Source organism: Micromys minutus (genome assembly GCF_963924665.1).
Source record: "Micromys minutus genome assembly, chromosome: 11".
In the NCBI taxonomy this organism is placed as follows: domain Eukaryota; kingdom Metazoa; phylum Chordata; class Mammalia; order Rodentia; family Muridae; genus Micromys; species Micromys minutus.
The window spans coordinates 30479239-30493210 of record NC_137980.1 but is presented as its reverse complement, the minus strand read 5'-3'; the positions used below and the strand labels follow the sequence as shown (position 1 = coordinate 30493210).

At 42.8% G+C, this 13972-nt stretch overlaps 1 protein-coding gene across 1 annotated transcript in view; it reads left to right on the top strand.

Moving 5' to 3' along the window:
* Window positions 1-10887, top strand: part of LOC308427580 (vesicle-associated membrane protein 7-like) — a gene marked incomplete at both ends in the record, with an annotated part of 30874 nt that extends 19987 nt beyond the window's left edge. Inside the window, 2 exons of the mRNA XM_080925722.1 lie at window positions 2837-2983; window positions 10753-10887. Coding sequence (XP_080781848.1) covers window positions 2837-2983; window positions 10753-10887 — 282 coding nt within the window. The remainder of the gene's footprint in view (window positions 1-2836; window positions 2984-10752) is intronic.
* Between the last annotated feature and the right edge of the window lie 3085 nt (window positions 10888-13972).

Here is a 13972-nt window from a genome sequence, read left to right as displayed (position 1 = left end):
GAAACCTTCTCTGAAGCATACGATTCTCCAGCTCACAGTGTCATAAACTAGAAATTAGTAACGGGATCAACAGAGATGGCACGAAGACAAGGATGCTGAAGCTTCTGGATGGCCAGCGTGTCACTGAACTCATAAAGGAAATCCTAAAGTTCTTAGAAATAATGAAAAAGAAAGCATAATTACCAGAATCTTTCGGATATAGCTGAGAGCTATCAGTGTTGGGCCTTGTACACACTAGGCAGTGCACTTGACCAACGATCCAAACTCCAAGCCCAAGCTAAGGCAATCCTAAGCAGGAAGTTTATGGCTCTGTGTGCTTACATTGAAAAATCAGATCTCGGTGAGGCAGCTCAGCCAATGAAGGTGCCAGCCAGCAAGTGATAAACCCACATTCAATCCTCAGAACTTACAGAGTAGAAGGAGAAAACCAACCTACAAGTTTCCCTCTGACTTCCATACGTGTGCCAGGGTACATGTTCTTGTATATTCAAGACTGTAATTTAAGACTTTAAAAATCTTAAATAAGTGACCTATTTACATATATGCATTTGTAGGTCATGACACTAGAAATGGAACCGTAGACAAGGAGAAAAATACCTTACGGGGGAGAACAGAGAAAGGGGGTTACATACATGTAGTAATAAGAAATCAAGGGAGAAACGGGGACATGGAATACAGGAGGAGGAAGGGAATTAGCTGGAGGTGAGGAGTGGAGATGAAAGGCTAATGAGGGAGGAGGTAATGAATAATAATAAATGGATGGATGGATGAATAACAGAGCAATAATGGCACACATGTATGAAGATGCTATGATGAAGCCAACTTTGTATGCTAGCCCAAAACCGAAATTAAAAAGCAAAACTTAAATAAAAGCAAAAAGAAAGCAAGGCATTTCTCTGCTGGCAAATGTGATGAGTCAGCCTCGTCTCCAGCAGTGACATCTCACTGGGGACAGGAACAGGATTCCCTCTACCAGAGACTTGTCTGTGCTGTGCGGAGGGCAAACTGAGCAACAGCAACACACTGGAGGAAAGAAAAGCAAGCAGGACTCTTTGCTATTAAAAGGCAGTGAAGATGGGGAACTTGGCAGCCAAACAAAGGATATTTAATGTCAGTGTTATGATGTCCTTGTATAGGCCAAAGAAGCTAGGGCATTTAGGTTACATAAAGAATAAAGAAAGAAAGCTATGAAATGACATATCAGTTACAGACTTGTCTGTTCCAAAATCTTTCCTGCGCAAAATCAGTGATTTTCTGAAGTCTTGTTTCAGACTATTTTGTGTTGCCATGACAATTTGAAAATGTCAGGTAAAGCCACATAAGTTGTTGATGGAAATAAAAGAAATGATGACAGAAAAGCATAAAATGCATATTAAAGAGTGAAATTATGTGACACTCCAGGAATCGACACACTATGTGAACCTTATTCCAGGAACTGACACACTATGTGACTCACTCCAGGAATCGTCACACTATGTGACACTCCAGGAATTGACACACTGCCACACCTTTAGGAGCAGCAGTAGTTTCCACCACCCAGGGACTAAATAATTAAAACAAGAAGGCTGTCAGAGGGTGTCACTGGCAGGCCATAAGAAGACTCTTTAGCAATAGAGTATGGGCTGGAGATACAGCTCAGCACTTAAGTGCACCTGATACCCGGCAGAAGACTCAGGTTCAGTTTCCAGCACCCACATGGTAGCTTAAAATTGTCCAGGACTCCAGTTCCTTCTAGGGGATCCAATGCTCTCTTCTGGTCTCCAATGGACACACACACACACACACACTACACATATAAACACAGTAAACACATAAATGCAGGCAAAGCACACATAAAATGATTTTTAAACATTTTAATTCTTTTTAAAGTAATTGAATGGGTTGATATGGATGAAGGTGAGGGCCCATTGAAAGCAACCGAGGCTTTCTTGCCTCAGGTGAACAGAACTTGGAGAGATGTTCTGGATCTGAGGTGACCAACAGCCACCAAAGCCATGCCAGGCCAACTATCTTGCTGGTCATTTGTCTTCCATACTTGAAGAATGAATTCATGGGTACTAGTTAGGAGGGCAAGCTTTAGAGAGGAGTTTGTGGTAAGCTGATGTGAGGGACTGAGGAGAGAAGAGTTCCTAGACAGGACAGTAGAGGTCGTCCTGATGGGCTGTCTGGGGATAATGGGCCATTTATTTCTTATTTCTTTTGTTTGTTAGTTTGGATTGAAGTATTGGGGTCAGTAGAGTTGACCCACTCACGAGGTGGTCATGCGCCTCTCCATCCCAGGCATCTGGAGTGGCGTTGGGACAGACCGTCCAATACCTTCAGAGTAGCTGGTCAAAAGAGAAAACTACTAAGAAACCAGACAAGGAACTAAGGCCCACAGCACACGTGGCATTTCTGCCCTTCAGCCAGATCAGAAGACATTTCCAGCTTCTACACAAGGGCAAGAAATGAGGTTGATGTGTCTAAAACTGCCTGAGAGTGTCTGCAACCGCCTCACAGCATCAATGGAAACGGATTCGGGGTCAGTTGTAATGCTCCACTCCATGCTGTGTGGCAACAAGGCGGGAGCCAGGACGTTGTATTTTATACTGAACATAAAATGTCTCTAAAAGTAAAGTCTATGTTTTACAGTGATTAAATGAACCATTTAACGAAGATCACCCCTCCTCTCAAATGTGCTAGTGTGGCTCTCTCCCTGGCTTGGCTTGTGCTTCTCTTGTGTAGGATTAGACTAGGAGAGCTTGAGGTCCAGTTGATTCCTTAGAAAAGTGAGGTGTGCCCTCGAGAATACTGTGTCAATACAATTTAAGTTCCTGCTTTATTTCCTTCCATGTAGATGGAATACAACAGAAACCGAAGTCTCCGTACGCCGTCTACAGTGAAGAGTCAAGTGTCTGATGTAAAAAACATTATGTTGAGAAACATCGACACAGTTCTAGAAAGAGAGACAGAACCAGCTAGCGTCCTCACTGAAGAGGCAACTGTAAGTGATGTGTGTACATTGAGCTCCAGTGAGTAAAGTCACAGTATTGGTCCCTGAAGACAGCCTGCTCCAGGCAAAGACACACAAGGTTATTGTGAGATAAGACTCTGCAACCAAAAAGAAAGAAAAGGAAGAATTATTATTAAAGAGTCAGGTCAGGGAGGCTGGAGAGTTGGCTCAGCAGTTAAGAGCACTGACTGCTCTTCCAAAGGTCCTGAGTTCGATTCCCAGAAACCACATAGTGGCTCACAACCATCTGTAATGGGATCTGATGCCCTCTTCTGGTGTGTCTGAAAACAGCAAGTCATATACATAAAATAAAATGTAATTAAAGAAAAAAGCATCAGGTCAGGACCATGAACTGGCTCACAGGTTCTTGCTTCCAAGCCTGACCACTTGAGTTTCACCTTCACAACAGAAAAAGTGAAGGAAAAGGTGTGAGTCCAAGAAGCCGTCCTAACTCCTGCACTGGTCCTGTGGCCTCTGGGTGTGTACAATAAAATATACATAGAAACAAAGTTAAAACATGATAGATATAAAATCTTAAACAAGTTTTAAAAAAATTTACTTAGAAAAATAATGTATTTATTGGTAATGTGATTAATATTACAACAAATTAAATATTACTATCTTTTACATCTAAATAAGTAGATAGCATATGGGGCTGGAGAGATGGCTCAGTGGTTAAGAGCACTGACTGCCCTTCCAGAGGTTCTTCCTGAGTTCAAATCCCAGCAACCACATGGTGGCTCACAATCATCTGTAATAGGATCTGATGCCCTCTTCTAGTGTGTCTGAAGACAGCTACAGTGTACTTATATATAATAAATAAATAAATCTTTTTAAAAAGTAGATAACATACTCAGATTTGAATCATATATATATGTGTGTATGTGTATATTATTAGTGTGTGTATATATATGAATATACTAATCATATTGTGTTTATACTGTTCCTTACTTACATTAGTCAGAATTAGATAGGAATGGCAATATCTGAATTGTTCATTTCATTAATAATGGAATGAAAATTGAAATAGTTCCCAATTGACTGTTGACTTTGTCTTCAGTTTTTGGTCCAGTTCATTCACCAATGTAGAATAGTTTCTCTATACTACTATTCATCTGCCAGAAATGTTACCACACCGTCAGCTGTCATCAAATGCTTTTTATGCATTGATAATGACTTATCTTCCCTAATGTAATAATATGATAAAAGACTGGATTCAGTGAGGTTGGTCGGATGCCCTGTAAGATTCAACATTTTGTAGTTTTGTGATTGTCTTTGAACACTACATCTAACCATTTATACAAGCTATTTATAAAATGTCATGTAACATACTCCCATGGTATTTGGTCTATGCTGTGCCCATGGACAGGTTTAATTTTCATTTCTACCCGTTTGTGATTATAACTTTCTAGAAGCAAATGGCTTGAGTAGGAGCCCTGCATATTTATCAGATCTCTACTACAGGTTAGAATTGTTTATTAATTTGTTATTTGTATGTGTATGTGCCCATGTGTGCATCTATGCACACAAAGAAGCAGAAGAGAAGCTCTACCCATCTCCTTCTGCTCCTGTTCAGGTCTCTCCCTAGTCTCAGCTAGACAGGAGGCCAGGAAGCCCAGTGGTCCCATCCCCCCATAGCCACTGAGAGCTGCACTGAACACGCATACTTGGTCTCAGTGCAGCTCAGGCTGCCTTGTGCTCAACATTCTTCCTGACTCAGCCTCCCATCTGCTAGGATGGCAGTCACATCATATTCATCCTCCACTGCAAATAATAAAACTCCTAAGTTTACATACAGGCACATTTTTAATACAGTGTGTGTGTGTGTGTGTACATGTGCGTGTGTGTAAGGTAGAGTACAACCTGTGGAAGCCAGTTCCTTCTTTCTGTCATATGGGCTCTGGTGATCAAACTCATGCTGTCAGACTTGGTGGAAAGAACCTTCAATTTCTAAACCATCTTGTTGACCCCACAGGTTCATTTTTACAGGACTTTGTTCAAAATTGAAAAGAGTTTTGGATCATCTTGTTAAGGAAGGATCTCTCTATGTAGCCCTGGCTATCCTGAAACTTGCTGTGTAGGCCAGGCTGGCCTCAGACTCAGAGATTTGACTACCTGCTTGCTCGCCTATTTCCAGAATGCTGGGACTAAAGGCAAGCAGCACCACACCAGCTCCCAAACTGTCTTCCCGCACTCGTGGGAGTCCAATTGCTGAATCCTGTGGTAACTGTTTAACTACCAAAGAACACCAACTGTTTTCCACAGTCACTGACTCATCCGCCCTCCTCCCATAGCTCCAACCATACCTCCAGCGTTTGCTTCCCATCACTTATTCCTGGCATCACTACTGTTGTGACTGTGATGCCTCGTTGTCCTATCATTTCAGGTGACCTCAAGAACAATGGTGCCAAGCACCTTCTTGTGCCTTTGCTGCCCACTCACCTCAAGATCACATAAGTGATTGTTCAAGCTCTTTATATCTTTAAACAACGTTGTTTTGGGGGCTGGGTAAACTTAATGTAAATTTTTATTTTTAATTAATTTTTATTTTATTTACTATTTATTTACTTGGGGTTTTTAGGACAGGGCTTCTCTGTGTTCCTGTCTTGGCTATCCTGGAACTTCCTTTGTAGACTAGGCTGTCCTCAGACTCACAGAGATCCACCTGCCTCTACTCCTGAGTGCTGGGATTAAAGGCATGCCCCACCATGCCCAGCTTAATGTGAATTTTTAATTCATTGGCCCTTAGTCTTCTCTTGTATTGTCTGGGACAGAAAGTCAAAATCAAAGTGGAGCATCCCAAACAAGTACAGACTTTTTTTTTTAAAAAGGGATGAAAGTATCAGCAACAGAGAAGGAAGCTTATGGAAGAGCAAAAGGCCCCCAGAAAGGAAGAACCAAGATCCAGGAGGGAGTCCAGTCTAGAGAGGAAGGAGGTGGGATCCAGAAGAGGGAGGATGGGTGGGTCTTGTTCCTCAGCATCTCTACTTGCATTTCTGCCACCAACTACAAGCAGCACCCACAGAGCACTACCTCCCTTCTCTTGTCCAGCCTTTTCTTCTACCTAGGGACTTGGTGTTAAGAGTTGTCGCACATGAGTTAGGAAGCCTTTGTCCTATGACTCTTCACCTCGTCTGTACACTATGCCCACATGCTTTTAGACCTCACTTTTTAAAAATGGTGTGTTCTTAATTATGTGTTATGTGTGTGGGGTCTGTGCATGTGAGTGCAGGTGCCCAAGGAGGCCAGCAGGAGGATACTTAAAAAGAGGATGCCGCAGGGGGTCTCAGATTAAGATGCACACAAAAGGGGAAGCAAGATGGCAGCTAGAGGGTGCACCTTTTCTTAGTAAGTACTTTACCCCAAAAGTAGGAGCATGGCTTGATTCATCTTTGACTAGTAAGAGCTAGTTTCCTGACTTTCTGCAGATGCACAGCATGTGTCAGAGAGAGGAGCCTGAGAGATGGAGTCCGAGGCTGGAGGACTCTTGCCAGCAATAGTTCTGTGTGATGGAAGAGTCCTATACCATGGTGAGGAAACATCAGAGGCTAGGTCTTAGTATCTGTACCAAGAGACCCTAAAGGAAGTATTTCACATAGTGGACATGACTGCACATGAAAAGCCTGAGGCTCAGAAACATAAAGAGATAAAGTGGCTACTTTATCTGGCTACTTAAAGTAACCAAGCACCTTTAGCCACTTGAAGTGAGTACTGAGCACAGCACTGTGGTGAGAAGTGGTTGGATTCTACAGAAAGCTATAAGGTATTTGTCAGGGTTGGAGCTGCTAGAACCATGCAAGTGAGGGGAGAGAGAAAGCTGAGGGGAACTCAATGCTTAGAGCCTTGCTAACAGAAGGGAAGGAGACCTCCATCCCCCTGACCCCTCCTGGAAAGGAGACCTCCATGCCCGACCCCTCCTGGAAAGGAGACCTCCATCCCCCCTGAGTCAGAGGAGCAAAGTATGAGTTTTCACACTTCAGCTCTTCTTCTCATGCTGACCTTTCCAGCCACATAACTAGGTTTGCTATTTTATCTACCTTTCCTCTGCAAGATTGCAAGATTACAGGGAGACTCATGGATATGGTGGACTTAACAGATGATTATCCATCCTATAGCAAATGTGTTACCTAAATCCCAGGAAACAATGGCAGAATAAGTATTTTTTCTAGGGATGTTATTTCATCTTGCAAATCCCAGAGTCATATATGCAGTTCACCTTCTCTGCGGCATCCTCTTTTTAAGTATCCTCTTGTTGAAGCAAGTTGACTTGAAACATTTCAGAAAAAGACTTTTATTGTACTGGTGGTTTAAAGACAGGATCTCACTATGGGAACCAGTCTGACTCTGCTCACACTTGAGCCTTGGCCCCCAGAGGCTGGAACTGTAGGCGTGCACATCCTGGAGAGCACAGACTCACTGAGTTCTGGTTTCCCACCTGTACTAGCTTTATCTCTTTTTCACCTTGTCCTTCTATAATGATTCCATTGAATGTCCTTTAAATGAAAGATTTAAGAGGCTGGAGGAAGCTTGGCAGGTAAGAGCAGTTGTGGCTCTTGCAGAGAGGACCCAGGTTCGGTTTCCAGCACCCATGGTGGCTCACAGCCATCTGTCACTCCAGTTCCAGGGAATCCAAACCCCTATTATGACCCACAAGCATGCCAGACAGGCACAATGCTCATATACACAAATAGAATGAAAAGCATCCCTTTAAGAACAAGTAATGGTGTGGCCATAGCTGACCTGAACTAATTTGTAGACCAGGCTGGTCTGAACTCACTGAGCTCCACCTGCCTCTTACTCCTGAGTGGTAGGATTAAAGGCATATACCACCGCTCCTAGATATTAAAATAATCAGCTATTGCATGTGCACGCACATCCACAGTCACACACATGGGAGGGAGCATGTAGAGGCCAGAGATAGACACCACATGTCTTCCTCAACTGCCTTCCACCTTTTTTTTTTTTAGACAGGGTCTCTCATTGAGCCAAGAGCTTACTTTGATAGGCTTGCTGGTCTGTAAGCTCTAAAGAGCAGCATGTCCCAATATCCCCAGTACTAGGGTTAAAGACAAATGCTACCAAATTCAGCTCTTACATATGTGCTAAGAATCTGAACTCAGTCCTTGTGTTTGCTGGACAGTCTTTTTATTAATGAGCCAGCTCCTTGGTCCTATATTTGTTTTAACAAAAAGCGGACCAATAAATGGCCAGTTTTTCTGCAAATAAATGCAGCACATACATTAGTGGGTTACATGTTGTATCCCTTCAGGTTTCCCTCAAATACAAACTCCACTATAAAATAGGTAAAACAATAACTTGAACATATTAAATCACTAGGGTTAAAAACAAGGGTAGGTGAGACCCAACAGCACTTTTAGAACTAAAACATGCATGAGTAAGTAGTTAGTGACTCCAGTAAAGGAGAGCACAGTAAAACAAGTCTCTAGCAAGAGGTGTTAACACATAGATTGGTCCAGGCAGTAGAACACTGGAAAGGAGCACAAAGTAGCACTTGCAAAAGCAAATGTGTGCGGTAGGGTCTAGAAGGCTTTAAAAGAAGTATCTTAGAATCCGTCCCTATGTTATTCAACCAGCTGCTTCCCCAAAAGAGGGTAAGAAACTTGCTGTAAAGACAGCAGATCGGAGAAGTTCTACGTTTAGGTACTAAGTATGGTTGGGACAGAGTAAATGAATTTTGGATAAAAATGGAGCAAGAATCAAGTGAATACTCCAAAACATGTCTGCCTCTAGGTTTCATCCAAGCATGAGACGAAAGGATTACTCTCTCAGAAAACTGATTAACCAAGGGGGAATAGGCAGACACTACCTGTGACCTGATCTGGTCCACACCAGAGAGTTGTATTGTGAATCCCACTAATGACAGGACTCATCCACTCATCCTGACTTTCCAGTCTTCACGTTAGCAAACCAGTACAGAAAGCATGAGATGTTAGAAGAAAGTGGTGTGTGCTTCTAACCCTAACACTTGGGGGCTGGGGAAAGGAAATAAGATTCTAAAAGTTTTTCAGAGGAAGAAGCAAAACCAAAGATTTAGTAATTCTAGTGGGAACAAAGCCATGTGTCACTCCAATTCTAGGGCATCTGCCACCCTCTTCTTGACTTCTGAGGGCCCTGTGACCTCTGAGTGTGCATGTGGTCAGCATATATCCATGAAGGCAAAACATGCACGTGCATAAAATATATCTAAAAGAAACCATTTAGACAAAAGTAATAAAGAGCTTTGTGAGGACAGGGCTAGACACATGGCTGAGAGGCTAAGAACACTGGCCATCCCTCCAATTCACTTCTCAGCACCACATGGCAGCTTTCAACCATTGCTGCTCCAGTCCCAGGGGACCCGACACCCCCTTCTAACACTCAGGCATTGCACTCACATGGTGCAGAGGGACATGTGGGCAACCCACTCATCCACATTGCATAAATCTGTATTTAAATGCCATACTGTATGATAAAGTGCTGAGGGTAACACACATCCGTATTTCTAGATGTCTGTGGCCACATTACCTGAGAGAAACAAGGAAAAAGGTTTAGTTTTGGCTCAAAGCTTTAGAAGGGTTTCAGGTCAGGAAGGCATGTGTCAGCAACAGAGGCTCATCTCTCACAAGCTTCCAGAAGCTAGTGCCACCTCCCAAGACCCCCAGGCTGAGGAACAACTGTTCAAACATGAGTATGTGGAGGACATTGCGGACTCAAGCCCTGATGATACTAATTATTCCTGAAAATTGCTAGTGAGTATCAAAATCCTTCTAAGACGGCCATCTTAGATCCACTCGCTCACTTCCTGTTAATTCTCACAATATGTGCCTCTGCAGAGTGCATGTTATTTTCAGTGTTTAACTTGTCACTACTTCAATAAATAGTTTACTTGATGTTATGCATTGTCACGCACTGAGAATTTAAAATGTAGTAAGAGGCAAGAATGTGTGCCATAGTGCTTTCTCTTCTCTCACCTTGCGGTTTGAACATGCTCGGGGTGTGCCTCGCTGGGACAGTTGTGGCATTGGAGGAAGTGTACCTTTATGTAGGCAGGCTTTGAGGGCTTCTAGTGCTCAAGCCCCACCCAGTAGGGAGTCTTCCCTGCTGCCTTTGGATCAAGACTCTGCTCCTTCTCCAGCACATGCCTGCTTGCAGGCTGTCATGCTTTCTGCCGAGATGATAATGGTCTGAACCTCTACGCCAGCCCCAATTAAATGTTGTCTTCATAAGAGTTGCCTTGGTCATGGTGTTTTCACAGCAATGGAAATCCTAAGACAATCATATAACGTTTACTTACTGATTAACTTGGAAACAAGGGGCTAAAGAGATGGCTCAGCAGTTAAGCATGCTTGAAGCTCTTCTAGAGGACCCAAGTTTTGTTCCCAGAACCACCTAGAACTTCAGCTTTAGGGAATCCATGCCACACACAGGCAAATAAATCAAAGAATTGAGAGCAAGGTGTCTAGAACAGAACTGGTAGAATTTAATCAAGATATAGAACTCTCAGTACATGGTAATTAAATAGTAATTCAGTAAAATCACAAAGAAATAGAGATGGGAAGATACGTTCAAGGTGCCAGCATTGATAAAGTCACAGCTCAGGACCAGCCCCTGGAACAGTGGCACTCCTTACAAATCAGTGGGTCCCACTGATTACTACCAATCGGTTAAAACTAAATATTCTTTCAAATGGTTTTTATCAATATGTGAGTGTGCTATTACATTCAGAAATAGACACTTCTAAGCTTGTGTTTCTATTTCAGGCTGAAGAATTTGAAAACACCAAGACAATTCCCAAGAGGACACGGTGGAAGTGCTTCAAGATTGTAATCACCACCCTTGCAATCCCCCTGTCAATCATCATCATTCTCTTAAGTACACACGTAATACCCACCTGACCAATAAAGTGTTACAAGGAATTACAGAGCTCTGCACCCAGTAACTGTGAGCTCCCTTGGTAGTAGAGATGGGGAGAGGATTCCTGGCCCTTCAGCATCTTCCAACTCCTTCCTGTTTCTGTGCCATGATTTCTGTGCCTAGCACTACTGTGCACTGTAGTGCTCCCTCCATGGCCTCCCTCACGTGCAAGGCTGGTGTGCACCTTTTCCCACCACTCAAGAGGCTCAGTGGGCAGGTCTGAGATCGAGGCCAACCCATCTCTAACATCATAGCTCAAAACAAGAAGCAGACAGCATTGTGACTCATGCCAGGATTCTTCCCATCATTGGAGGGACACCACTCGAATCCCAAAGCTGAAGCAGGACTGCTGTGAGTTCAAGGTTACCCTAAGTTACATAGTGTTTTCCAGGGGAAACCTGGACTTACTTACAATGTGAGGATTTGTTTCAAGAAGTAGAAATTTGAGGGCTGGAGGGATGGCTTAGTTGTTAAGAGCTCTTCCAGAGGTCCTGAGTTAATTCCCAGCAACAACATAGTGGGTCACAACCATCTGTAATGGGATCCAGTGCCCTCTTCTGATATGTCTGAAGGCATACAGTGTACTATTATAAATAAAATAAATAAAAATAAAATAAATTTTCAAAAAGTAGAAACTTGAAAAAGCACAAACCCAGGCACTGTAGTGCTGAAGCTTAACTCAGCTGTTTGTGCCAAATCACATCATGACGTACCCAGGAGCTAATGCGGATACTCATGCTTCCTACAAAGTAAATGTCATCCAAACCTTATGAGTAGTGGGTTACTGACTGCCATTAGTTATTGATAACCAACACAGAAACCCACAATTAACCTAAAATATCCTTAGAAATGAGCATTTTAGCATGAGTATACAGCCTTATCTTCCATAGTTTCATTTGAAATGAAAATTCAAGCCATTTTGTTTTATAGGAGGCAATTCCTTTTTTAAGGATGAAAAACCTACTATGCCATATTCTCTTACAGGTCACAGGCTTTGTCCTGTCTTACTGCCCCACAGCCCTTTGTTGTTGCTTACAGTACAGCTTATCCAGCAGCCTCAGAATCCCCCCGTACTCTGCAGTTACTGACAGGGCTAGAGTGGTGTTCTCCACATGGCAACTCTTTCCCATTGTCAGGGATTGAACTTGGTTCATCAAACTTGGCAGCAAGCACCTTTCCCCACTGAGCCACCTCACCCACTCAAGGTCTTAAAAGTTTTAAAAATCAATTATTTAGTTTCATGCATGCACTAAATACAGCTTTTGGAAATGTGAGGCAGATTTGGGGGGATTTGGGAGGGGGGTTGTCAGCCTGGGCAATGTAGTGTCTCAAAGAAAATTAAAAAAAAAAAAAAAAAAAAAAAAGGAAGAAAATAGGAAAGTAATCTAGGCATGGCACTACATTCCCTTCCCAGCACTTAGGAAGAAGAGGCAGGCAGTCTTTGAGCTTGAAGCCAGCAGGGTTCACACACTGGGTTCCACACCAGCCAGGGCTACATAAAGACAGACAAAAATTAAAATACAAATGGAAATGATATAGTGACAATCAGGGAGCCAGGGCACATGACGCTTCAGAGAACAGTGGCGATGAGAACAGCCAGCTCTTCCAACACCCACCTTGTCCTCCAACTGAAGAAACACATGCCGCTCACGCATCTACACACCTGTGGAGAAAGGCTGCAGCTCCACAGTGCCTCACACAACATACCGATGGCTCCGTGGTGCAGCACTACATTGTACTATGACACTAATAAAGGACCTTTATGCACAATAGCATAAGGTGAAGACATAGGTCAGTGGTAAGCACACAGAAGCCCTTAGGTGGTTTTATTTTAGATAAGGAAAAGGCTGACCTAAAGACACCCTTCCGATCACACCGCTTTAGGGTTGATATTTCCTGATCAAGTACTCACTGGCATAAGCCACAGGATCCATTTCAATTATGAGTATACTATCTGAAGCCTTAGTTTTGGGTCAGATAGGATAATCAGTAGTTTGTTGTCTGGCTCCTTATTTTCAGATAAAAGAATTCTAACAGTAAGAAAAATAATCACACATCTCACTAGCATTACTTCTGAAACCATACAAAACTGGCTAACCACAAAGTGATTTAAAATTCTGCATATAAAATGTGTATATTCTAACAGTACACATTAGTATAATTACTACTAGAAAGGCAAGCACTTCAACATCGATTGAGTTCCCACATTTTACATATTAGAAAGCCAAGAGCCAAAAGCCTCAAACAACGGTGACTTTTAGGAAGTGGGAGTTAGGGGTCAAACCCAAGACCTTGCACACACTAAGCAAATGCATCCCTGAGCTATATAGTCTGTCTTGAATTTTGAGTTTTTCAGGCTCAGCATCTCCATCACATAGGACAGTAAAAGCACAGGTTGTTGCCCTGTTTTCCAGCTGAAGGAGTCTCATTTCTTACACAATCAAGCAGAATTGAAGGGTTTTTCCAGGATAATGTGAATGTTCCAGTTCTAAAGGACAGAAAGCATTGCTCAGAAACTATTCTCTTACTGGTTTTTGTGCTTAGGCTGCCACAAGAAAACCTTGGCAGAAAGAAGTATCAGGGCATCAAAGACCTTGTGCATTTAGGTCTCAAGCTGGCTATATCCCAGGCTCCATACCAAGCTGACACATTACCACGGAGACCTCATGTCAGCAACAGGATGATCCCTGTACACACAAGTGGCTATACTCCTAAGAAAAGCTCGCATTAGGATCTCTTTAGTCCTAAATAAGAAAAATGGCACCAACATGATCAAACACCATCTACATAAGTAGCATACTGCACATAAACTCAAGGAATGGCCAAGACAAGTCACTAGATGTCATGAGGTACAAAGGAGTTGGGACCTGGACTCTATAAGTTCCATTTGATCAGCAGTGAGAAGCAGCCCAGTCAGCACTGACAAATTATTGAACACACAATGTGCTGGCAATTAGACTCTTAATCTTCCCATCAACTCTAATGTCCATTGTCAACCCTGGATGACAGAAGCCTATGTTGTCAGTGACCCTTGGACTAGTAAGAGAAAGGAAACCAACAAAGACC